Source organism: Solanum pennellii, chromosome 2 (genome assembly GCF_001406875.1).
Source record: "Solanum pennellii chromosome 2, SPENNV200".
Classification (NCBI taxonomy): domain Eukaryota; kingdom Viridiplantae; phylum Streptophyta; class Magnoliopsida; order Solanales; family Solanaceae; genus Solanum; species Solanum pennellii.
This window is the reverse complement of record NC_028638.1, coordinates 28,381,880-28,409,614: the sequence shown is the minus strand read 5'-3', so window position 1 is coordinate 28,409,614 and position 27,735 is coordinate 28,381,880. Positions and strand designations below refer to the sequence as shown.

Below are 27,735 nucleotides of genomic sequence, written 5' to 3'. Positions count from 1 at the left end.
AAGATACAAAATATGTAGAAAGGCCCCAATGTGATCCGAAAAGACAAAACTATACATAAGAACCAAAACCTCGGACCTGGTTTCATTGACCATATGCATTGATCTCGTCCAATCAAAATATAAAATACATATACAATACAAAAAGGAAAAAATATAGTAAAACTCTATACGCTAAGAGCTCAACACGATCCAACAATGTTGACCTAGAAAAATCTAAAATCAACGGGTAGCTCGTGCTAGGAGCTATATCAGAAAACAGATGCAAATGTGTAGTATGAAAGGATAGTTGAAGAGTTCATTCTTTATTTTACTCTCTAAATATAGAGAAAAAACAATAAAATAGAGACCAATATAGAGAGGTGAATCATTTAAACCATGAAACAAACGGGGCGACCCAAATGGATTTTGGGAAAAGAAAAAAAGTTCCCAATTGAAAACCCATAAAAAGTCAATAACACATCCTTTGAATAATATTTATTTAATGGAGAAGAAGATGTTATAAGATAAAAACACAAAGGAGAAATTCCGATAAGATTACCGAATCCAAATTCTGAAAATCTATAAATTGCCATTGTATTTCCATTGTAATCCTATCCCATTTTCCAGAGTAGTCGGAATGCCAATTCTATTGTATATCACCCAATTTGTTTCATCCTACCTACACTAGTAAAAATTGCTTTTCTTCAATTTCTGGGTTTTAATGTGTTTCGATGTTTGAAAATCAATTTCTTGTTAAGGTGGTGGAATCCAAATTATGGTTATGGAAATTAGGGTAAATTTGATGGATAGATAAGCTTAATCGACTTTTTTGGTTGATGAAATTTGGTTATTTTCTTGGTGTTTGAGAATCTGAGTATTTATGAATTTATGGGTTGGAATTTCTTTTATTTTTGGAACCCTTAAGTATTGAAGGATTGGTGATTGAATGTGAGGATAATGCTTGATATTTTAGGCATAAATTGATGTAAATTATATGAAAGTTACTTATTGTGATCAGTTCAGCTCATGAATTTTGTTTGATTTGTGTAATTTGGGAGCTTGAGAGTTAAGCATTTGTTTGATACTGTAGGATTGGTATGAGTATTTGGTGTGCAGTGGGTGTAGGACAATTCTTCTTTATCCCAGGGGAGCTACTAATGTCTGTTGTGTAGTGTGCAATAACCTCACCCCTGTCCCACCTCCTGGTATCTGTCCTTTCTCTCTGTTATCGATGATTTATGATAAAAGTACTCGATACAGTTTATTTGATACTTGGGCTGATTCTGTGCCTTTTTTTTTTGTACTATTCAATTTCTGTTTCATTTGGTGGTGATAGTTGGTGCTAGCCAATGATGAAAAGGGAAAAAAATAACAAAGAGTAATATCTCAAAACTATAAGTTAATCTTTGGAATTTGATTAACTTCTCTATAGAAACATGGCTAGAAAATATCATACGAGCTGACATACACGATTGCTCGTGGATGAAGTTGGGGGTGGAATCCCCTCGTGTCTTTCCCCCTCACTCACCCAGGGAAAAAGAAAACAGCGTTTTTGGAGTTCAAGCTAATGCTGTTTTGAGAGCTAACCTATTTCATAAAATACTAAACAGAAAGCAAGAAATTTGACATGTTAAGCGAAGAGATTTGTTAGCAAGGAAGATGTTCAAACACAAAGAGAAATGCATAAGCTATAGAATGGGGTTTGCCCCTTAGTTAAACACTTAGTTCTCTTCTTTGAGTTCTACATTAAGAAAGTGGAAGTTTAAGAATTTGAACTTAGGTAGGAAAACTTCAACGGATTTGCAATCTGTACCACCTTCAAGCTGAGACCCATCTCAGGGTTTTAATGTAAATATAATGCTCCAAGAAGGAGGAGTATGGCATGCACCCGTTAACTTGCTCTAAGAATACCACGTAGACTTGTCTACCTATTTCAATGAGCATGCAGTTACATAACTATAACACCAACATTGGGAAAATGTATGACTAAAACTTATGGCTTAATAACCTCATCATAGCGGAAACCAAAGATAGGATACATAGCCAAAACATAACATAAAACTGAATCATCATCATGAACATGAGGAAGCAAAATAATGAATCCCTTTGTATATATATGTAACTCTCACAGAAAGTATCATGGAACCTTTATGAATATACATGAGCATTTGACATAAGACATGTCACTGCTCAACAAAAGAATAAGGATCTAAACTAGCTCCCTCAGATGATTGAGGTAGACTCATCAAAATAGAAAAACTAAAGAGATGAGACCTAGCTTGTACTGTCAGCTCTGAATGTCACAGTATTCGCAACATACTACAAAAACAATAATGCCCATGGGAGCTAGGTAAATTGTACCTTGTACCATCTAGATATTTTTGACTCCAACTGATAAGGTTGAAACGATACTTTAAAACATTGTAATGCATTAATCATATCATATATTTATATAAAAGAGAACCCTAAGCCCGCCTATGTGGCGTCACGACATGCCAAGATTCTCTTTTAACTTATTTATTTCCAAAATTAGTCTTTTTTTCATGAAAAGTTGCGACTTTCAAAAAAAGTTTTGACTTCTATGAATAGTTGCAACTTTTACTAAGAGTTACGACTTTTATGAAGAGTTGCAACTTTAATGAAGAGTTGCGACTTTTATGAAGAGTTGTAATTTTTATGAAAGATTGTGACTTTTATGAAAGATTGTGACTTTTCCAAAGAGTTGTGACCTTTTCGATAAGGCACAATAAATATTTATTCACACTACCCTTTGTTGTCTATAAATAGAAGGATTTCCTCTCATTTTAAAACAACGAAAATTCTAACTTCTTCTTTTTCTTCTGCACAATTAAATATTCATGTACTTTGCTCCTGACTCACTAACACAATTGATTTTCTATCAACACACTGGTGAATAGAATCGTTCAACCTCGAGCACTAGAATGAAATAATTTTCTTAAGGGAGCAATGTGAATTCAGTGGCTCGATGTTTTCCTTGATGTTTCATTTTATTATTAAATATCCTCATATGTTTTTTACGGTCATTAATTTATAATTAAATTTTATTTTTGAGTACATGTTTTTAAACTTTGTTTTTATGTTTATGCTTTTGATCATTATGTTGAAGTAAAGAAATGTTAATCAAGAGTTTGATATAATCATTAAACGATTTGTGTCATGTATATTAGACTTCTTAATCTTGTAAAATACATGACTTTGAACTTTATAGAGTTTTCAGTGGCTAAAAAATCCATGGGATGTCCAAGAAGCGACTTTGAGTGTTCAAAAGTCATGGTGGTCCACACTACCTTGGAGAATTATTTATTCAAATATCTATCTTATCGAAGAATTCAATCTTAGTGACATCCAAAAAATAAAGGAATGTAGTGGGATGGTAAGTATTGTACTCAACCTTAATCAAACGTTTGGGGTTCAAATTTTGGGTTTGGAGTCCATGAATTACCCCTCAAAGTAGGATGATATTAATCAAATATAAAGAAATAATAATCTCCTTATAAGTACATAAACAACAAAATATGTCTTTGACTATCAAAGTAGTGCCATCGACTGGTTATGATTTTGAATAAGGGATTTGCCAGGACATATTTAATCTAAATTATTTGAGCGACATACTTATTTCATTGAACTTCAAGAGATGTGTTTTTATAAATTTTAATTAACTTATCAAGTACACAACTAACTATATCAGATGTATAATATTATGATTTTGTATGTAGATACCTTGAATAGGAGAAAAACTCTTGCGATTGATGAATGAAATAGTTGTACCACTTTTTAAAATACAAATATAGACAATGAAACAATTACATATATTTTCTAAAGAATTTAGTGATGAACAACTACAGTAAAATAAAGAATTAATAACAAAATTCATAGAGACTTAGAATCAAATCTTTTTCGTTTTAAGATTTAAAAAAAAAACATTTCATTTCTTCTTTGGATAAAATATTCTTGACAATTTATCATGGGGTTGTACTCTCTCAAAAACACTTGTATTATCAAATGTTCAGAAGTAGATTATTGACGTAGTTCACCACCGTGCGAAGCGGGGGAAATTTACCTAGTAGTAGAATATCTTAAAGCATTTCATAATGATCCATTTATGGAAAGCAATAAACATTTGGAAATTGTAATAATAAACTTTTAGTATAACTAAACATAATATTTCCTCAACTGGGCAGTCATAGCATATATGCGATGTGGACATCATGACGGACGAACCACATCCGGTCGCAAGACTGTCTCACCATAATTTCGCGTTGTTTCAATGATAAGTGCAAGCACAAAAAAATACCTCCTTATGGAATAATGTGAGCAGCCGCCGTTAAAAATGGCATGAATAGCATGATTAGTTTCTAGATTAATGTTTCCACCCCAAAGAATTAATACCCTCTCAGTTTCTAAAGTTAGATCATTTAATCATCTTTTGGTCCTGTAAACATTCAAATTTTGGCATGTTTAGCTTATGAGTCATTTAAGACTAGTTGTTATATAAAATTTCAATTTAGATTTTTGAACTTGAAAATAAATCTCATATTTGAAATCAAGTAAAACGTGCAAGCATGAGTCTTTAACATAAACATGTTCATAAGGAAATCACATATCATGTAGAAACATGTCATAATTGTTATTTTCAATTTTAAGATTAGGTCTAGCCAGCATAAGTTATAAAATGTCCATAACATATAAGTTTAGCTTAAGTCATTCAAAGCATGGTAAGTATGCCTGGCTTGTGCCTATGAACTCATACTAACCGGTCAAACGTTTTTCATGATTTTGGAAGTCATGCATTTTTAATAAAATGCCTTTAAAAAGAGGTACATCTTAACTTACCTTGTCTACGCTCTTTAATAAAACCCAAAAGACGTCCAAGCATCCACCACAATTTAATCTACATAGAGCGATTCCAATTTCAACTAATATCCAACCAACGGAATAAATAAAATACCCGTTTAGGTTTCATATATTCCTTCATCTATTATTCTGTTAATTCATATTTAAATGATCTACCATATGATGTTTCCTAGTCATTGGGGTTAATGAAATACTTAATTCATTCCCTAGCCCAAATTTACTATTTATTTTTTTCTCCACTGGATATATTATCTTTTCAAGAATACCTGTTTCTTGAGTTCACTTAATCCACAATTCAAATGGTGTTTCCAACTTCTAAATACCTTCATTATATGTTATTTTTATCACATTGGAATTAAAAAAAGCAAGACATTATGTCTTGAAGAAACACTAAAAATATTCAAGTTCTTGATGGACTTTGAGTTTTTGGTGAATTTTAACCCATGGGAGGGTTGCATGTAATAAATAGACAATATCTATCATAAATGACTATTAATGACGTACCTTGAAGTAGCATTGATGGTGAAATCCTTCCTCTTCAAAAAGCTGTCAAAGTTTCAATAAATGAGTTTCCATAATGAATTCTCAATCTTCTCCCTTGCTGAAGTCCCACCTGGAAAGACCCTTTTCTTTGGCTAAGGCCAGCTTCTGGTCACTTCCTCTCATTGCAAGAATCCAACTTTTAGCTAAGTTTAGCTTCTTGCTATCCCAACATTAGCCTCTCACTACTGGTTGTCAGTATTTTGGCTCCTGAATTTTCTTTCTCAAAATTTCTCCTCACCTGACATGGGAAAGGCGAGGCTCTCCTTGGATTCTTTCTCTCCTAGCTAAGCAAGCTAACAGGTAGGCCTTTCCTTGACACTAGCAATCCTTCTCGCCTGGTGAGCTATGTTGCCAAGACTGTTAAAATGTTGGTGAGCTTGTGGCTAGGATAGTCTCTACTTCTCCCTTCACTATAGTTTCCTGGTTCTATTTCATTCATGATACCACTTCTCAATTTATCAACAACAAAAAAATCAAGCGTTGCTACATATGAGATTTATATTCCAGAATTCTAGTATCACTTTGTAGCTTTGTTAACACTTCAAATATATTTTAAACACAACATTGCGGTTGTAATTAACCTGGATTATATGTCAGAAACACACGACTTTACAATGAAGAAGGGACAACATTTTGTGCCAATTAAACCTTATTGGCTTGATTGAATAGAATTTATACAGTTAGGTTTTAGTGTTCTGTGAGAATTCAAACAATATTTTTTTAATCACTGAGAATCTCCTGGTCCAATATCGGTCCACAGATCAAGTGCTTTGGAGTATGACCGGGCCCTCTATCCTGTGTCGACTTAAATAATACTCTCTTTTGTCAGCGAGGCAAAGGCAACTTGTCTGGTCATGTGCTGCAGTAATTCTGTTATGAGAATGAAATGACCCTAGAGCTTGACTCCAGTTGAGCACTCCTTATGACTTGCATCAAAAGCAGCTTTGGGTGCCCCCCAAAGAAAAAAGAGAGTAAATTATCTTTTAAAAACTGTAGAATTTACAGAGGAAAAGACTTAACATTTAGAAGATCAGAAAACTAATTTATAATCTGAAGTAGAAAAAAAATGTAGTAGGAAATTGACGTCATACCACCCAAACACTATCAATTATCAAATCATAATCAAGCCTGGTGGTGGAAAATGGTTGGATTGAATCGGATTTGGATGAGTTGAATATGGATTGATAAAAAATGGTTTAGATTACAATCCATCCAAATATAATATGGACAAATATGGATCTTTCCGCCAACCGACGCCTAATTTTTTTTGTTTTCCAAAAACAAAATAAAGTGTTTTTCAAAAAAAAATTTATAGCCATCCCGAGCAACCCCCCCCCCAACCTACCCCTAAATTCTCCAAAAACAAAAAAAAATCTGTTTTACAAAAAAAAAAAATTACCCCCTCCCTTCGGGCACCCCCCGACGGACCTTCCACCAATCGACCCCTAAATTTTTCTATTTTTCGAAAAAAAAAGTTTATTTCATTTCACTTATATGGGCTGGATATGGATTCTCATGTTAACCCATTTTGTTCATATTTATATGAGCTTAATAGGTTGAAGACCATATTAACCCATTTAAGAAAAGGAAAGAAAATATGAGTGATTCATTTAATTTAATATGGGTAAAATAGTTTCATTTCACTTATATGGGCTGGATATGGATTCTCATTGTTAACCCATTTTGTCCATATTTGTATGAGCTTAAATTGGTTGAAGACCATATGAACCCATTTAAGAAAAGTAAAGAAAATATGACTGATCCATTTAATTTAATATGGCAAAATGATTTCATTTTACTTATATGGACTGAAATTGTCACCCCTAATCAAGCCATAAAATCAACAAGAGACCAACATCCACCATTTAATAGTACAAGCAAACAACATGAAGTCCATAACACATTACAATGTATTACCGTATCTTACTTTTGTGGTTACCATCCATTAAATAGAAACTACAAATGACGCAGGTGGGGTTGAAAGGTGGCAGTTTTACTAGCTTCTAAGTTCTAACTGTTGACAAGTTGAATACCATCGGTGCATATTTTTTAAATGATGAACATTGATAATTATTAAACCTGGGGTTTGATTTGGTTTTGGTTGGCAAGGCAAATTTAACCATGGGTTTGATCTGGTAAAGGTCAGTTTCAATTGCTTGGTGATTTGTTTAGGAACTTAGTTAGTGAGAAGAACAAATGGGAACTCTATAAGATTTGAGGGGAAGTTGAAATAATTTGTTTTCCCCTTATTATAGCCTTCCTTTGTTGGTCTAGCAACTGCATTTTCCATTATGTTCTTTCCATTAATTTTATGAAGGAACATGTTTTCTCTTGGCTCAATTTGGATATTTGGGGAGTAGTTAAAGAATTTCTTTCTTGAGAGAAATGACGTGAAGTGAAGCAAGAAAGGAAGATAATTTTATTGTACGTATTTTAAAACCAATCTTGAGAAGAATGTGGTCACTTAACTTTTTCTTTATTAGATATCTTTTTTCAACACTTATTATTGACAAGTACTACCCTTTAATAAAGTTGAGTGAGAGCTTTTCCAAATTTTATGGCTGTGACATCTGTTCTAGTTTGAGGGCACCTCGATTTGATCAGTCAGGCGCCATGTTATAAGCCTATAACCTACAAGCACATCTTCCAGATGATCTTGCTTTCTAAGGTTGGAGATAGACTCACATCAATTATTGTAGCTAGAATTTGGAGAGCATGACTATATAGGTTGTTGTTCATATATCTCAAACACTCAAGCCATCCCTGTTGGCTGGAACAGGAGAAAATTCTCCCCAACCAACCATTGTCTTATGAGCACTATCTCCACTTCTGAAAAATTATAGCATCCCTTCCCCAAAAGAATCCTGAAAGGAGAAAAAACTGATTTGATTATCACTGTGAGGAACTTTTATCATCTAATGCCAACTGTCCCAAATGACACAGCTTACTGCTATTCTCTGCACTATGTATGCCTTCAACTTATCCATTCTTGTTATGTTGCTTAAATTCTTCCCTCTATGCAGGAATGGAAATGGCTCAACTGATATGTGGATGTTGTCGCACCTTATTGATGCATCCACGTGGGGCAACTAGCGTGAGATGCGCCTGCTGTCATATAGTGAACCTTGTGCCAGGTACAAATATTGGGACTTCTTTTCTTTAGAAATTAAGAAATCATAGTCTAATTGATAGTTCTTTTTTATGAGGTAAGTAATTTTGTGCATTTAGTATCCAAAGCATACTTGCGAAGTACAGCAAAAAGGTATTAGCTTCCCTTTCATGAGAAAAAAGAAAAGAAAGATAAAAACTGCATGTGTTGAAGTCTTCCGTTTCTAAATTGGAGTGGAAGTCCCTTCGAAACATCTGTGTACTATCTTCATTATGTCAGTTGGATATAATAGGGATGGTATTCCATTTCTTCTTATTTTCCTTTCCTGTCTTCATTTTTTCCACCATTTGTTTTTTCTTTTACAACATCTATTTTCATATCTTCAGTGTTGTTTGGTTTAAGGGATTAGGTAAAATATCTCAGCATAAAATCTCAATAAAAATAGTATGGTTTTTGGTTGGAGGAATTAAGAAAATAATCCCAACATAACTAATGCAACGTTTGGTTGGCCCTATAATTTACACAACTAATGCTACATTTAGTTTACAATATTAAATAATATCTGCGTCAAGTTATACAGGAATCTTTGCTTATTTTACACAGGATAGAATGTAGAAAAAAAATATGTTTTACATAGGATAGAATATGGAAAAAGAATATGTATTAGCAATACGAGAGTAAAATTACTTAAAGACAAACATGCACTAAAAATATATTCTCCCTACATAGCATTCCATGTATTATTGTTCAACATATAAGAATTACTACATTATCATTCACTGCCTAACAATCCCTTCATTATTGTTCACCCCATAACAGTCACTTTGTCATTATTGACCGAATAAACAATGGATAGATTATACTCTCCATATAATTAGTATGTGAATAAAATGAGTTATTTTTTCTAGTAAAAGAACCAAAGATCCTAAGTATATTAGTTTATTGACAACTAGTTAAGTGGGTATACTACATGATCTAAAATTTATTTCATATGTTAAATAGTTAGTTTATTGGAAACTAGTTAACTGGGTGCACTACATAATATAAACTTATATTTGATGCTGACAAAGATAAACACATACAATGGGAGCAAATTAAATACACTTCTTAGTGTCCTCGGATATACTTTCTTACATTCATGTGTAGGGTTATTTTACTTGACGTTCAGTCCTTCATCTTCTCCTCAATTAACTGTTACTACAAGTTTTATATGTTGTACTTGTCTCTACCAAATCTTTACACGCATTTTCCAACAAGCAGACTTTCAAAGATTGTACCACCTAACTCCTTTCATTGTCCAGTTCCCCTTCTTGTATTGTTGCTTTTATTTGTGGATATTTGCATATTTTCTCTTTACAACAACAGTAATTTTACTTCATTCCTAAACAAGTTGAGGTCGGCTATATGAATTGTCACTACATATGAACTCATTGTAACCCAATATTATCCAAAATAAAATAATAATGAAAATAAAGTAAAAAGTTATAGTCCATTATATTTTCTAGTGACGTATGAATATCTGAAAGGCTGAACAATCCCTGGAAAAACATAGGACATAAAGTAAAAGTGCTAACATGACCAAACATATATTCCAACAAATAGGTATCGCCTATAAATATTTTCTTTAATTGTGCCCTATCTTTCACTTAGTTTGTAGGATCCCCAATTTCCAAGAGATTGTAGATCCTTTGAGACAACTTTCTTACCAGTGATTTTAGGCCTACCTCGTCGCATTTAACGCCTTCACTTACTATTGTTTTGTGCATCTGGTAGTCGACATAAAACATGACCAAACCATTTAAAGAGACCTGTTATTTTATTTATTGATGTACCTACTAGAAATTTTTTCTTTAATCTGGTCATTTTTTATCTTGTCCAGTCTTGTTTGACCGAACCTCCATCTTAGCCTCCACATTTTTATGACGCACATTTTGTAGATGTGTTGGACTTAAGCTGCCCAACATCACTTCCATATAACATTGTTGGTCTACATATTTTCTCTTTACATAAAAAGGTTAAAAATAATAGGAAATGAAGATCTGTAAGAGTTACATGTCTTCCCGAAAATAATAGTATAAAGAAGTACTGAAAAAACAAAAGTTTAATGTACATAATATGGTAAAAGTAATCTAGATAAAATACTGCTATATGTTTAGGAACTGGGACAAGTTTCATGTACATAATATGGTACAAGTAATCTAGACAACATACTGCTATATGTTTAGGAAATGAGTGTTACTATATGTTCTGTCTTTTGTGTTTTTAAATATGTGTTCGTGTGTGTGTAATCAATGAATAGATGTTCCAATGTTACATTGTATATGAAAAATTGTTATAAAAATGTAATTTGTAAGTAGTGCTTTTTATTGAATTCATATGTGACTAGCACTTAAAATTTACAATTCTTATCATTTATTACAGTAACAAGATTTAGCGAGCTAAATTAGTAGTCATTTCTGCTTGAGATTTCGTGTCTGTATCTTCATTTTCTTAATTTCTCTTAGTTTTGGTTTTATGCAAATCTGGAACAGATGTAATTTTCTCTTGATCTTCAAGTCCTAATCATTTTGCTCATGTCAACTGTGGAAACAGTCGTACTATGCTGATGTATCCATGTGGAGCTCCATCAGTTAAATGTGCCATATGCCACTATATCGCACATGTCAATGTGAGACTCAGTTCTTTTTTTCAATTCTTTGGTGAATGGTTTTTTGATGCTTTAATGTTTCTGTATGTATGTTTTTGTATGCCTGAGTGAGAAAAGAGAGAAAATAAGAAAGAGAACAGAGAGAAATAGAGAAATGAGATAGAAATAGGGGCAGAGGGAAACAGAAGGAAAAAATGAGGAAGTGGAAAGAGAATAAGATACAATTTATTCCCTAATCAAACTTTCACGAGTTTTTGAAGTGTCTTTGAAATAATAATAGTCATATTTACATATGAAAAGCTGGGAACAAGTCAAAACTCTTTAGACAATTTAAATTTTATCTTTAAGACTCTAACAAAAAAAAAGAACAAATTAAATTAGACAAGTGATAATATTAAGGGGTATAGGAACTTCCAAAATGACAATAGTTTGGGCTTATTTAGAAATCTATAACTATAGTTTGTTTAATTACCCTTCATTAGAGAGCTCATATTTGCTTTAAGGTTTGTTCGATCTTGCTTGATGCAAGAAAATTTCACCCAAGGGTGTGGCCTAGTAGTCCATGAAGTGGTTGAGAACTCTGATATCTTGGGTTCAATAATCAGTGGGGACAAAAAAAACACTAGGTGATTCTTCCCATCTGTCCTAGCCTTGGTGGACAGAGTTACCTGGTACATGTTGTTGTGAGAGGTGATAAGTATCCTATGAAATTAGTAAGGTGCACGAAAGCTAGCTCGGACACCACGATCATAGGAAAAAAGCTACATATAGAAGGGGGAGAGAGGCGAGCGAGATTTTGAAGAGGTAGGGGAGAGGCGAGAAAGAGGTTGAATACATGTTGTATTCGTTGTATCAGGTCGTATCACGAGTACAATTGATACACTTGATTTGTATCAATGAATATAATTGTATAAAAAACTTATTGTATTTAGCTACATGTTAGAAGGAGGACAGAGGCCAGCGAGATTGGGAGAGGAGGGGGGGAATACATGTTCTATTCATTGTATCAAGTACACGAATACAATTGATTTATATTATCGAATATAATTCTATCAAGTGTATGTGTATTAACAAATACAATTCGCAGGACAAAACCCAATGTAATTTTTAAATCAACTCACAACCTTTAACCCCTCAGGCAATCCTTCTGATCACTCGAATCCTCCCTCCCTCCCTCTTTCTTTTCTGAAAATCTCCTTCCACCAAAGCCTCTAAAGACTCAAGCCCAAAAAGACCCATCACCAGAAAGTCTCCGACGCGCCTGCACGCGCCACCACTTCTTCTCAGATATCGACTTCACGCGCGACACGCGCCGGCGCGTGAGTCGACAAAAGATCAGATCTTTTTCTTTTTCTTACTTCGATCCAGGCCAAAAGGGCTTTCACCTCCCGCTCCGCTTTAGTTTAAAGCACTTTCTTTTCTTTTCTTCGAATTTCTGGACAAAGATGGATAACAAAATCTTTTTCAAATTAGGGGGTAAGTCTTATGACTTAACTGATACTACGCTAGCTTCAGAATCTAGGTTTGAATGAGTGGAGAGTGTTGGACGGTATGTGAAAAGAATGGAGTTGAGTAGAGTAGCTCCACAGTGGTTATGCAGAAGATTTGTTAAAGAATGACAAAATTTCCACATCGGTGGTTAATGATATGGGTGGACTCGTTATAAGGCTTGGACAATCCTTCTCCCTTTCAGCTAGCTTTAGGGGTGTGAGTTAGGCCTAAGACCTAATTTCACATGGTATCAGAGCAGGGTCCGTCTCACTCAATGTTGGGGGCCCCCAAAATCAAAATTGTCCACGCACCAAATGCTAAGAACTGAGCATGAGGTGGGGTGTTAAAGAATGATAAAAGTCCACATCGATGGTTAATGAGATAGGTGAACTCCTTATGAGGCTTGGGCAATCCTCCTCCCTTTAAGCTAGATTTTGGGTGTGAGTTAGGCCTAAGGCCTAATTTCACATGGTATCAGAGCAGCGCCCGTCTCACCCGATGTTGGAGCCCCCAAAATCAAAATTGTCTATGCCACCATATGCTAAGCACTAGGCGTGAGGTGGGGTGTTAAAAAATGACAAAAGTCTCATATCGATGGTTAATGAGATGGGTGGACTCCTTATAAGACTTGGGCAATCCTCCTCCCTTTGAGCTAGCTTTTAGGGTATGAGTTAGGCCTAAGAGATAATTTCACAAGTTAATGAGCTAGCTTTTGGAGTGTGAGTTAGGCCTAAGACCTAATTTCACAAGTTAATAAGATGGGTGAACTCCTTATAAAGCTTGGGCAATCCTCCTCCCTTTCAGCTAGCTTTTGGGGTGTGAGTTAGGCTTAAGATCTAATTTCACATGGTATCAGAGCAGGGCTCATCTCACCCGTGTTGGGGGGCCCCAAAATCAAAATTGCCCACGCACCAGATGCTAAGCACTGGGCGTGAAGTGGGGTGTTAAATAATGACAAAAGTCTCACATCGGTTGTTAATGAGATGGGTAAACTCCTTATAAGGCTTGGGCAATCCTCCTCTCTTTGAGCTAGCTTTTGGGGTGTGAGTTAGGCCTAAGAGCTAATTTCACAAAATTTAATGTAGCTTTAGAAATCAAAGGAAAGTCCTTCAAAACTAGGAGATGCAGAGATTTAACTACTCTTATTTATTGCTCTTTGAAGTACAATAAATATGGTAGATTTATGTTTGTTATTACTTTTAAAGGAGAACTGAGATCTATAATTATTCTCCCTGAAATTTCATTTAATGTTGGCTGGTCTGATCTCTCTAAGAAAATGGAGGTCTTTATTACTAAGGCTGAAATTTCACAGAGAGAAACTCTAAATGCAAGGGAGATAATCAGAAATGGACAAAAAGGAAAAGGAAGTTATAAGGAAGCTCTTCAAAAAAAGCAGATGACCCCCTAATGAACTTCAATTAGCTCCAAAGAGCAGCACAAATGGAGATAAGGATCCTTTGAGGAGAAGTCTAGTTGGCAGCTTCCTTGATTGTGATGAGATACCTTCTCGCAACGATGTTAGGAAATGGGCGCAAAACACATGGAGAGGTATTCACAACATACAAGTATTTTACTTGAATGGGATCCAATTCCTTTTCGAATTTCAGTCGAGAAGGGATGCTGAAAATGTTCTAGCAGAGAGATGGAGTAGGAGCAACCATCTACTAGAACTTGAGTGGTGGTCACCGACGACATGAGGTATTCAAGCCCAACAACAATTTGATTGGTTTTAGGTACGAATTTCGGGACTACTGTTACATCTTTGGACTGATGTGATGAAGGGGATAGGGGAGCAGTGCGGCGGATGGATTGAAGCAGAAGAAGAAACCCAACTCAAGAATCACTTGAGATGGGCCCGTATTCGAGTAAAAGGATCTCTGAAGGAAATTCCGGCATATGTAGAAGTGAGTGATGAAGAATTCAATTTTTCTTTGCCAGTATGGTGTGAAGCTCCGGCGAGATTCAGACGGAATTCGAATCTAATGCAGGTCGAGCAATTAGAAGGTGCAACACAACTTGTTTCTGGAAGGGAGTTCACACAATAAAACTCTTTGATGACTTGTATCCCAAGGGAGGCCGAGCAAAACATTTTGAGTAATGATACACAGTTAGTTTGGTAAAAGAAAGGGGAAGAGGAACACGCAGGTCTGAATGAAAAACAAGTGAGGGAAATAATAAAAAATGTGGGCCCAGGAATTGTATTAGAAGTGTTGGACCAAATCGGGATAAATGGCAGTGGGTCTCATGAAGCCCAATTGCCTAAGAAAGACCACATTCAGTTAGAAAATGAACCTTTTGTTGACAACATCTTTTCGACAGAGAATAACTTTTTTTCGAGCTCGAACTTATCACAGATGGAGATGGGGACCGGAGTGAGAGACGAAACATCTTTTACTAAAGATGATGCAGCAATCTGCCTTAGGTCGGTAGTGTTGGGGGATGAAGAAAACAACATGCCTATGGTTATTTTTTTACACTGATGGGGCAGGAATTATTTCAACAGAAACTAATAAGATAAATCTTCATCAGGGCAACTGTTTTAATAAGCAAATTACAGTATTTGAAGACCCTCTTCCTCTTTAAATTAATGATAGTCTCTAAGAACAAGAAGTCAAAGACAAAGCTTCACTTTGGGTACATTCTAATGTACTCAAACTCGGTCAACTTTTTAGGGTTGCTTTTGAAGGATGTGATAAGACGACTTTTGATCTATTTCTGAGAATTGATCAAAAGATGGGGGATTTGAGGCAGAAGAAGTTGGAGACAACACCAATCAAAGCAATGAACACAATCCCAAAAGAGATAAGAAATTTGGAATTTCATGTTAAGTTTAAACAAGGGGAATCAAGAAACAGGGGGAGAATAACAAACATAATATTCCAATGAAAGTCAAAATCCTTTCTTAGAATGTAAGGGGGGTAAATGGAAAAGAAAAAAGGGGGATAGTTAGGAGATTATTCCAACATTGGGGGGCTGATATTTATGTTTTGGTTTGAGACAAAATTCGGAGGATCAGAGGTGAATGTTTTCAAACAATTATGGCAAAATAGATGGGTGGGGGGGGGGGTTTCATTTGGATGTTATAGGCAGAAGTGGTGGCATCGTAGTGATGTGGAATAAACGGGTGTGGAGAGGAGATTTAGTAATAGCTGCAGACCAAATGGTGACCGGCAAGTTTGAAGGCATTAATCAGGCATTCACATGGTTCCTTTCATGTGTGTATGCCTCGTGTGATCCAATAACTAGAAGAGAATTTTGGCAAGAATTCATCAACATCAAAGAACTGTGTAATAGGCCTTGGGTAGCGTGTGGAGATTTTAATGCTACAAGATACCCAAATGAAAGATCAGAAGGGCACAAAATTACTTCGCCAATGACTGAATTCTCTGATTGGATCAATGAGATGGAGTTCATCGACCCTCCTTTATTTGGGGGTCTTTTACTTGGAGAAGGGGGGGACAATCACATGTCTGCTTCCAGAATTGATAGGTTTTTATTCTCTTCCAGTGGGATGAGACCTTCACACGGATAAAATAGAGCATACTTCCCAAAATAGGTTCTGATCACAATCCAATTTTGCTCGATTGTGGAGATTTAAATTTGAAGAAGTCTTACTTCAAGTTTGAACAATGGTGGTTAATGGTGAAGGGTTTCGCAGACAAAGTTAAAGATTGGTGGGCATGTTTTAATATCACGGGTACGGGCTCTTATGTCCAAGCCACCAAGTTGAGGATGATAAAGGGGAAGCTAAAAGAATTGAAACGGGAGAATAGGAACAATTGGAATCAGAGAAAAGAGGAAATGTTAAATCAGTTGTCAATTTTAGAAAAGACTCAAGAGTTGAGATTACTATCAAAGGATGAGTTACTTCAGAAAGTACACCTTTCAATGGAGTTTGAAGATTTTACAAAAAGCGAGGAAATAGCTTGGAGGGAGAGGCAATTTGAGGGTTACAAAATCTCACACACTGGCTCAAACACGGAGACAAAAATACCAAGAATTTTCACAGGATGGCTACAACTCATAAAAGATTCAACACCATTGACAAGCTGATGGTTGAAGGGTTACAGTAACAGATTCAGAAGAAATTAAAGGAAGCATAATCAGTTACAATCAAAATCACTACAGAGAAACAGAACTATGAAGGCCAGAATTTAAAGTTTAGGGAGCGGAAAGCATTACACAAGAGGAAAATGTATGGCTGCAGAGGCAATTTGAGGAAGAGGAAGTTTTAAATTGCATAAAAGCATGTGCTAATGATAAGGCCTCCGGACCAGATGGCTTTCCGATGAGTTTTTTCCAAAACTTCTGGGAGATACTGAAGATATACTTCACGAATGCAGTGAGACAATTTCATGAAAGACATGAAATAGAGAAGAGTCTCAACGCTACCTATGTGGCTCCAATCCCATAAAAGACAGGAGCTTTGGAACTTGGGGATTTCAAACCCATCAGTCTCATTAGTGGAGTGTACAAGGTTTTTGGCAAGCTGTTGGCGGAGAGATTAAAGAAAGTGATAAGCAAATTAGTGAATAATCACCAAATGGCTTCATTCAAGGAAGACAAATTATGGATGTCGCGTTAATATCAAGTGAGTGTGCAGACTCAAGGATTAAAGAAGAGATCCAGGAATCATGTGCAAGCTTGATATAGAAAAGGCATATGATCATGTTAATCAAGAGTTTTTACTTAATATACTGAGGCAGATGGGGTTTGGAGACAATGGCTTAAATGGATAGGATTTTGTATCAAAACTATCAGGTTCTCCATACTTGTTAATGGAGAACCTGCTGGTATTTTTCCTTCTGAGAGAGGATTACGACAGGGAGACCCTCTCTCCCCTTTCCTTTTTATTTTAGCTAGGGAGGGTCTTAACAGTATGATTAAAGTGACCAATCAGAAGGACTGGATAAAGGGTTTCAACATTGGTAATCAGTTAGGGGTCAATTTGAAGATAAATCACCTTTTATATGCAGATGACAGACTAATATTTTGCTATGCAAACGCTGAACAGAATAGTACATTAGAGTTGTTTTGGTGATTTTTGAGGTCGTCTCCAGACTGGCTATGAACTGGGGGGAAAAAGCAGCATCTTCCAAGTTAAGAAAGTGGCAAACATTCAGATTTTGGCAAGCATCTTGCAATGCAAGATAGAGAACTTACCAACTACTTACCTGGGAATGCCTTTGGGGAATAATCATAAGGAGCTGGTGATTTGGGATGGAATCATTGAGAAGACAGAAAAGAGGTTGGCTAATTGGAAGGCAAACTATCTATCTCTGGGAGGTAGAGTCACTCTGATCAATTCGGTCCTAGATGTGTTGCCTACATATGTTATGTCTCTCTTCCCTTTACCAGCAAAGGTAGAAGAGCGGTTGGATAAATTGAGGTGTGATTTCCTATGAGCGGGGAAGAAAGAAGAAAAAAATACGCTTAGTTAAATGGCAAAAAACATTATTTAGCAAGAAGGCAGGGGGTCTTGGCATAAAAAATCTGAGGGTCCAGAACAAAAGTCTACTTTATAAATGGCTTTGGAGATTTGTGGTTGAATATGAGGCATTATGGAGAAGAGCAATTCTCAACAAGTATGGGCAGATCGAGGAGTGGATATCTAATGTAGTGGATAGCACGTATGGCGTATCAGTTTGGAGATCAATCAAAAATTTATAGGATAGTCCAAAGAAGAATTTAGTGGTCAAGGTGGGAGAGGGTAACAAAGTATTTTTTTTTGGAAGGACAAGAGTGTCTAAACTCGGTTTTCCCCGATCTCTTCTCGTTTTGCACCGATCCTGAGGCTAAAATTTCTGAGATTTGGTCCCCTCATGGATGGAACCTCACCTTCAGGAGAAATCTAAATGATTGGGAAGTGGATAGAATTGTTGAACTGCTACTCAAATTGGGTGAATTCACGGGCCTTACTACAGAAGCAGATGGTATAAGATGGAAACATGACTCTGATGGCAAGTTCTCTGTACGTAAACCGTATAGGAGAGAGGTCATGACTCACTCTGGGGGAATTCATGGTCCATGGAAACAAATATGGGAGGGAAACACCCCAACCAAGGTGAAATGCTTCACCTGGTTGATCACCAGAAGGGCAAGTCTCACTCAGGAGAAACCCACAAAAAGAGGCTTCCAGATTATCTCCAGATGTTTTCTTTGTCATGAGAAGGAAAAAACTAACAACCACTTATTCTTACACTGTAGGGTCATTGTTCAGGTGTGGCGCATGGTATACAGCATTTCTCAAGATCCTTGGGTGATGCAAGAACATACTGCTGATCTTTTGAGCTGCTGGATGAGGAGGGAGGGGAGCAAGACACAAAAAAATGGTGGTCTATAGTACCAGCTTGTGTCTGGTGGGCTATTTGGAGAGAGATAAATCTAAGGTGTCATGAGAATATTACTAACACTATGCAGAAAGTTAAAGAAACTTACATTAACATGTTGTTTTTTTGGTGTAAAGAAGAGGGTATAGAAGTAGCAGAACAGTTGGTAGATTTCCTAGGATCAATGTAATTATGGTTTTAGCTTGTATCTTTTTGGAGGTAGACAACATAACCTTAATGCTAAAGAATACAACTTTAACTTTATCCAAAAAAAAAAACAAATACATTTGGCAGGATATAAATTGTCGTAAAACCATTGACAGATGACACATACATGTTTGCCATATTATGTGGAACATTGTGTGGGCTAGAGAGGGGGAGAGGGGGAAGAGAGATGTGAGTGAGAGAGGGCAGAGTGCGAGGAGTTAGCCGCGGGATAGAGGAGAGACATTTTCTATTGAGTTCTAACTATAGCTGTGAATTTGTAGTTCTTTTAAATTATAGTTGTGTATAGTGACAACATATCACATGTTTGCCATATTACATAACTTCCCTAAAATCTAACCTTAAAAATCTAAGGCATAATCTATCTAAAAGATGAATATGAAAATAAATGTGAAAAATCTATCAGAAAATCTCAAAATATACGATAGTGATCTTTTTTCAATATAGAATCTTTTTCCAGTAGGACATTCCAATATAAAAATTAAAATTCTTCCTCCCCCAAGGAAGGAGAAAATTCGTCTGTGGTAAGTAGGTTTCTTCTTAGGCCTACTCGAAAAGATCATGATGTATTGTCACCAATCTTTAATCACGGAGCATCTTGTGGTAGTTGATCCTTTAAGAAACAATATTCCCGTGCGAACTATCTGTTTATAATGGGCCAGATTTCCCTTTGTATTAGGGTCTTACAAAACTTCAACATTGTTCCAACTTTCTCAGGTTATCTGTCTTTCATTTATCATTTACCCTGCTTGAAGAAAAAGAGGACCAGTTGAAAGGTATAAAATATTACCTAAAAGAACCAAGTATAGTTCAGTTGGTGCCCAGGCTAGCGTGCGTACACCACAATCAATTCCACTAGAAACATGTTACCTCCCACTAGCACAAGTATCGAGTAATTATGTTTTACTGAGGCTTGGACAGATGGGTGAAATCACCTAGTGTTTTTTCTCCTCATCTGGGATTTGAACCAGAGACCTCATGTTGACATTTTATGACACATGTTAAAGTCTACATATAGAAAGGTGATAAGTGGTTTCTTTGTCAAAATTTGGTCTTTCTCGGAGTTATGGTTGGAGAGGCAAATTGAATTACATTTGCTGTTTGAGACCCCCTTCTTGTGGGACTATACTGGGTTTTTGTTGTTGTTTGCTCTTTGAGACCCATAATTTTGAGGTTTTGATACCAGTTACTGCAAAACCAGAGAAATTATACGTCTGCTGATTGATTTCGTACTTCCCTTGGCATAAGTTCAGAGGTTATGTCACAGACTCACAGGAAACTATTTTTGTAAAGCATTACTCATCTAAATCTCCTTGCTATGCTCATCTATGTTAGCAACCTATTTGGTTTCAGTTACTAATCATCACTCAGGCTATTACCTTTCACATTCTATTGTGATGATTCATTTTTCAGTTTTAATGTGTCTATGTATCTCCATGCAGGCCGTAGATGGAAGAACCCCAGTTCCTGTGCAGACCTCTAATAGTGGTGCTACATCCTCTGCAGGACCCACTTCTTCAACAGTGAGTTCTTAATCTGCTACACCTTAATATCCATTTGCAACTTGTGATTGACCAACGAGGATTCACTTCTAAGATATTGTTTATCTATTATAGGCTACGGGCCATTCACAAAATCAAACTGTGGTTGTTCAGAACCCTATGTCTTTAGATGAAAGTGGCAAGTTGGTGAGTTTAATTTCAACCTCTGTTTCTTTTATTTATCTTTTACTGTTCACATATGATTCATTTTTTCTTCTGCTTTATTAGAGGTAAGTATTTCTGACACACAATTTTACATTTGCTAGGTGAGCAATGTTGTTGTTGGTGTGACGACAACAACTTAGGAATGATCTGTGAGATGCAATAACAGAAAGATTAAGACACCTATGTCTATGAAATGCACCTAAAGTCTTTACTGAAGGCAGTAAGGTTTTTGCTTGCTTCCATTGGATCGATGAGTATAAATGTGGTGCTATAAAGATATGGTAATATTTAGTCCTGTAGTATTAAAGCATTTCTAGATTGCAGAAGTGTACCAAAGGTCTGACCATTTGTGGTAACATTGTCAAAAGTGATTGAACATTTAGGTTTTAGTAATGTTGATTTTTCGGAGTTAGTACATGTTGCCAAATTAGATTATGTGGTGTGAATACGCCCGTTGATCCAAGTACATAATGTTGATATGTACCATTTGTCCTTATGTCGATAAAATTTAATCAACTTGGTGGGTGTGATCTTGACGTAACTGCTCTTACGACTGCTTTTGAAAATAAAATGTCTTTGGAGATGTGTGTAACTCTATCTACCAAAACTTTAGAGAGTAATTTCCATAGATAGTCACCCATGTTCGGGAAATTACTTAGAATATCACTTATGTTTGTTTTAGGACTACAATAACATTCAACTTTACCTATTTTCCTCAAATTATACTTGAACAAAAAATACATTATCTCTCTCCTATTAGGATGTCATTTCACATTATTTATTTATTTATTATTAAAAGATATGCTTTAAACCTATTTAAACGTTAAGTTGCAATATGTTTTCTTTTTAAATACTGTTTTCTATTTGTGTTTTTGTAAATGTTTTTTTTAGATATATAAAGATAAATTTTAAAAATGAATGAAAAAAAGTATCCTATTTCTACAACTAACTACTAATGGACTGTTTTAACTATTTTTTAAAATAAGTTTTTTTTAATTTTTTAATGATAATTATTATTTTTTACTATAAGTTTTTTAATTAATTTTAAATAATAATTATAGCTTTTTTATGGTGCACTTTTTCTATCCTATTTAGATAGATATTTCTATATTCAATTTTGTCGGAGCATTCGCTAAAATCACTGAAAATGTGATAAATATAAATAGACATTACAGTTTTTTTCATAAAATAATTAAATTTTAAGTTTTCATTTTTTAACCTTAAAAATTGAAATTTGAAGCATTTAAAGATCTTTCTTTTTTTCCCGTAATAGCCATTACTGTTTTTATATATTAAGAAATAGTTCAACTTCATTTTTTTCCTTTCAAATTGAAATTTAGAGGCATTTAAAAATCATCAATTTTTTGCCGTTACAATTTTTTTTAACAAAAGAACTTTTATTTTCTATTTAAAATAGCTAATAAAATTCCTGTTTTTTTTTAATTGTATTTTTAGAACATATTTAAAATGTTTTTTGAAAAATTAAAATTCTTGAATATTTGTGGTGCTGACATGTGACATTTTTTAGTTCTCCTATTATATATAGATAGATTTGCCCATGTACTCTTAGAAAAGGGTTATATTTACCCTTTGTTATACTTTTTGGTTATATTTGCCCCTACCATCCAACTTTGGGTTTATATTTACCCTTTGGATTGTTAAGTTTCACATCACTCCCTTTTATTATTCTACATGGCTCCTATTTGGAAATAATTTTCTCTAATTTTATTTACACCTCACCCAAAAAAATTGAAAGTAACCAAGTAAAAAAATATTTTCTAATTGTGTTTAAACACTTGGATGGCAAAATTCATCCCAGTCATGCCAAAAGCTTCCCAAATCCCTCATTCCTTTCCATTTCCCACAAAAATTTTCTCTTTAAAAAAAAATATGTATAAGATCTCAAAAATAAAATGGCTATAAGAAATTTATTATCACTCTAATTAAATTTATAAGAGTAGTGCATGACAATCTCTAAATCTCATAACTCTTTCTGGAAAAAAAAATAACTGGAAGAAATTGTATGGAAAAGGAGAAATAATTGGAAGCCATGGGCATTGGCGGTGTAGTCAATATTTTTCATATCATAAATATGATAGATTTATCTTTCCCCACGACTCACGCCAAAAGCTTCCCAAAATTTTTTATCTCTTTCCCAATTTTTTAAGTTTTTGATGAATAAAGAGTAAACGGCAGTAGGTAGGTTTGGAGATCAATTGTTTAGTGATGTTGTTTATATGGTACAAAAAATGGTGAAGTCGCCGCTTGGTTATTGAGAAGCTGCAGACTGTGTTTAAATATCTCGGATTGCCAAATTCTTGGAAATAATTGGAAAATATTTTTTCACTTTATTCCTTTGAATTCTTTGGAGATGAGGTATAATAATTAAATTAGAAAGTATTATATCCATGTAGAAGACACATAGGATAAAAAAAAGGGTGATGTGGCACTTAACAACCCAAAGGGTAAATATAAACCCAAAGTTGGATGGTAGGGACAAATATACCAAAAAGTATAACGAAAGGTAAATATAACCCTTTTCTAAGAGTACAAGGGCAAATATGACCTTTTTCCGTTTTTCAAAAACATAGACAAACCGGTGCAACTTGATTATTCGGTAGATCTAGCGCCATTTCCCGTTCATCAGGCTTGGGAGAGGAGGAAGACGCTCCCCCACCCGAATCCTTTTCTGCCCACATATTATACCCAGTAAAAAATTACAATAAGAACTGTACTATGAGCTCCTTCGATTCTTCAAGAAAATATGTGGGTTCCTCCGGTTCTTTAGAAAAATTAGAAAAACATTAATAATAAATTAAAAAATGTGACATTGCACTCTAGTAGGAGGGAAATAATATATTTTTTGTGTCAAGTATATTTTGAGGAAAATAGGCAAAGTTGGGTGATATTGTAGTCCTAAAACAAACATAAGTGATATTCCTAAGTAATTTCCCAAACATGAGTGACTACCTAGGAAAATTACTCAATTTTAGATAGTTTGGAATGGATTATCTATTCGTTTTCTCCCTCTACTTTGATTCAAACCCTCTTTTGATATGGTTTTTGTTTCAGGCTTCCTCAGCAGGCACCTTACGCCCTCAAATTTGAGGTGTGTCATTCTCTTTTAGCAATAATAGATTATAGATTATTATTTTTAGAAAAAAAAAATATTGAGCAAGTACTATTTATTACTAGGATTCTTTTTTCGAAAATTACTTGGATGTGTACCTTTTAATAATTAATTGCTAGTTTTAGTGACACTTATTTTTATTACTATTTATAGCAATACATAACAATATTATGATATATATTCAATATATATTAAAAGTGAATTATGCATGTGATATACATGCATTGTAACTGTTTTAAAATAGGCTTAAGTCATAGACGGCCCCTTAAAGTTGTCCGCATAATTCACTTAAACATCTCAACTACGACTTGTACCAATTGAACAATTAAATTGTTCAAAAACATATACACAAAATGATTATGTGGCAAGGTAAGTATAATTCACTGTCCTTGAGCGCGTGATTACATCACAAATTTATTTTTTTTAAAGTTAATTTTGTAATTTTTTAAAACCTGGATACATTGAATAGATAACAAAAATTAATAATAATTTAGTTCAACAATAATTTCTTAATTTTTTTAAAAAAAAACTCACCCCCAGACCTGATACCCCTTTAGCAGTCTTCTTCTTCAAAACATTTGTCTTCTTTAGTCTTATGATCTTGTACACTTTGTTTTGATTCCACTTTTTCCTTCATTTTTTGTTTAAAAGAAAATTTGAATTTGCAAGTTAAATTCATGGCAATCGTCTTCCTCCTATTGGACAATTTAATATTACCTAGAATTTTTACTAGTCAAATTCCTAAGCTATCGTCCCCCGCCACACCCTTTCCCCATATACTCTTGAATTCTTTCTTCTTAGCATTATTCCGCCATTATCAATATCACTGTTATTATCTTGGAGTTGTAGAAGAGAACTGCATCAAAAAGTAATAATCAAATTTTATCAAAAATAATTTCGGTGGAACTTTATTTTTCCGGCAAGACTAATACAAATCTGAAGTTATTTTCTTAAAATTGTTAAAGAATTCAAACTCTAAAGATCTTACAATGTAGAGAAATCAAAGAAATATACGAATCTATTTGGAGAAAAAAAATGAGATTTGGAAAAATAGCATAGCAATTCTGATGAGTTTTAGAAAAAGGAAAGTGGCTGGGGTTGGAAAAAATCCTCGTATGAATTGAGAGAAAAGGTGCAGTTACGATGATTATCGGACTGTTTGTAATTTTAGCCAGCGGCAACTCCTTGTGTACGGAGGAAGGCAATGTGGTTGGGTGAGCAAAGAAGAAACGGGGAAGAAAGGTTCTTCTTCTTTTCCTTTTTTTTTTGGGGGCAAAAAACTTATTTTTATTTTATTTTTATTTCTAATTTATTTTTTTTAATTCGTTTTATGGGCCAATACCACATGTCTTTTTTTTATTTGTTATTGTGTCACATCATCCGCGAGTGTACGTCACTCACTCTCTAATTTTAGTAGATTGTCTGAAAATGCTCAATAGGTATATATTTTAACTATCGAAGTTGTTCAATTGGAACAAGCCTTAGATAAGGTGTCTAATTGAATTATGCGGACAACATTAAGGGGTCGACGATGACTTAAGCCTTTAAAATATTATGCATGTTTGATAAAAAATTGACACATTGTACATAAATGTGTGACATGTATTATCCATTAATAAAATTTGTATTATATGTGTTTTATATAAAAAAAATTATTAATTTAATAGTATGTGATTTATAAATTTTTCTTGTAATATGTATTAACACTGTATTAAAAGTAATTAAGTGATAAAAAATGCTATTGCTATAAATGATAAATATTTTCTTAATATACTGTATTTACATAAATTTCTTTTAATTTTGTATAGTGTTGTTCATGGTAAAGTTTGTATCTTACAATTTTTGAGTATTTTATTTTCTATATTAAAATTAGATTTTTTGAAATTGTGTTGTCTCGATTTCTATTTAGTATTGGTAAGATTTGATAAATCTGTGATATTTGTAAATTAATAAGTAAGGTAGGAGTCTCAAGTAAAAAATAGGACATAATATCATTGTATACTCATGTTTGATCATGCTATATGAAATCATGATATGGATTCATAATATGATATCATAATATGGAATCATGAGATGAAAATGAAGTTTTGTTTGAACATGCGATATGAAATATGTGTTGTATATATTTTCATAAACATAAGAATCCTATAAGTCGTAAAACTATTAAAATAGACTCAAATAGTTTATTCAATCTTGCCAGATAAACAAAAAAATATAAATAGCATAATATGTTATTCTAAAGCTATTTGTTCTCCATTTAGTAATTGTTTCATCTAATTTTAGTTGATCAAACTTTAATCTATAAAAAATTTGAACATAAAATTATAGTGTACTAGTTTCTATATATAATACGGACAATCTCGTCACGTTGAACTTGCATTTCTCGATCATATGACCAAGAAGACGAATCAACATTATCACTTTGAGCCATTTGTTGGTCAATATCATCCGCAACTATATTTTCATGCTTATAGACCATAAATATTTCATCAATTTTTTGATATTTCGCAAATAATCATGTGACAATGTACAAGTTATGACAATTTTCACTTGTGTGTCAATATCATAGTGTTTTATGCCTTGTTTTACTTGTGTGGAATTACGCATTTTCAATGCATTAATTTTGTGCTAAAATCAAATACACAAAGTAATGAATATCAAACATACATCACCAATTTTGTCCTTTTTCATATTAAATTGTTCTAAACATTTTCATATTTAGCCGAAAAAAGAAGTTTTCTTTTGTCATGAAAAACAATAAAAATTACTCCCTCGGTTCTTATTTGTATTCACCAAATCAATTCCTACTTTATCATTTATATTCACCAAATTAAAAGTAATAATAAATTTTATGTTAGTGAGAATAATAAATTTTAAAAAGTAATGATGTGATTATAAATTTTATTTACATATGAAATAAATAGTTAGTAGATATAATGTGGGATTGTTTTAACAAAATATAAATTTGTGAGTCAATTTTTATACTTAACAAATCTCAAATCATGATTTTTGGAGAATATGAGATTCTATCTCATGATATGAAATCATGAGATGGAATCATCATAAAATTGCATGTGTAAACATTGATTCCATTTTACGATTTTATATTGTGATATGGTATCGCATGGCAAACGCCTAACTTGCCAAAATTCTCTAGACATTTAACTATTTATAAAGTGACAATATGAAATATGACAAGAATAGAGATGCATCATCACTATTTTTTGTCATGTAAAATAAAGTTAACAAAGAATAAAGGAAACTCGATAAGTAAGTATGTGAACAATAAGTATTCAATAACATAAATTATTATATGTAACATCTCGAAAATTTTTAAGTTAAGCTCAAATCATTTTTAAATTGTGTATAAGGTCGTACTGAGTGACTATTATTTTTTTTAGGTGTTAAGATAAATTCTTTAGTGTGGGAATGACTTTGGGTATCAATTAAGGTTACTAGAAATTCCTAGCACAAAGTAGAGTTGAAAGTCTCCCGATTAAGTTTTGACATAACATTTTACTTTAATCAACTTAAAAGGACCATATCTCTTACAATATAAAGAGTTATGCGGCTCATAACCAATCACATTAAAGGTATTTGAATCCTCTTTTCAACGCCACCGTTTTCGCGTCAATCCAATTTTTGAGTAAAAAGTTATGACCATTGTAGTAACTGGTGTAATGCGGTTTCATTTTAGCTGC

General features: G+C 34.0%; 1 protein-coding gene across 1 annotated transcript; it reads left to right on the top strand.

Annotated features, from left to right (window-relative positions):
* The first annotated feature begins 760 nt into the window (after window positions 1–760).
* On the top strand, window positions 761–21,044 carry LOC107009848 (protein LSD1-like). Its single transcript, XM_015209172.1, has 7 exons — window positions 761–772; window positions 1,070–1,184; window positions 8,421–8,531; window positions 11,062–11,174; window positions 20,641–20,721; window positions 20,815–20,886; window positions 21,006–21,044. The coding sequence occupies exons 1-7, from the start codon at window positions 761–763 to the stop codon at window positions 21,042–21,044; spliced, it is 543 nt and encodes a 180-aa protein (XP_015064658.1).
* Window positions 21,045–27,735: the final 6,691 nt, after the last annotated feature.

What these genes read in the sequence shown, in the direction of transcription:
- LOC107009848 (XM_015209172.1), top strand. An exon ending in TATAGTGAACCTTGTGCCAG is followed by an intron (nt 8,532 to 11,061) that starts GTACAAATATTG and finishes CTTGATCTTCAA; the next exon opens with GTCCTAATCATTTTGCTCAT. An exon ending in ACTATATCGCACATGTCAAT is followed by an intron (nt 11,175 to 20,640) that starts GTGAGACTCAGT and finishes ATCTCCATGCAG; the next exon opens with GCCGTAGATGGAAGAACCCC.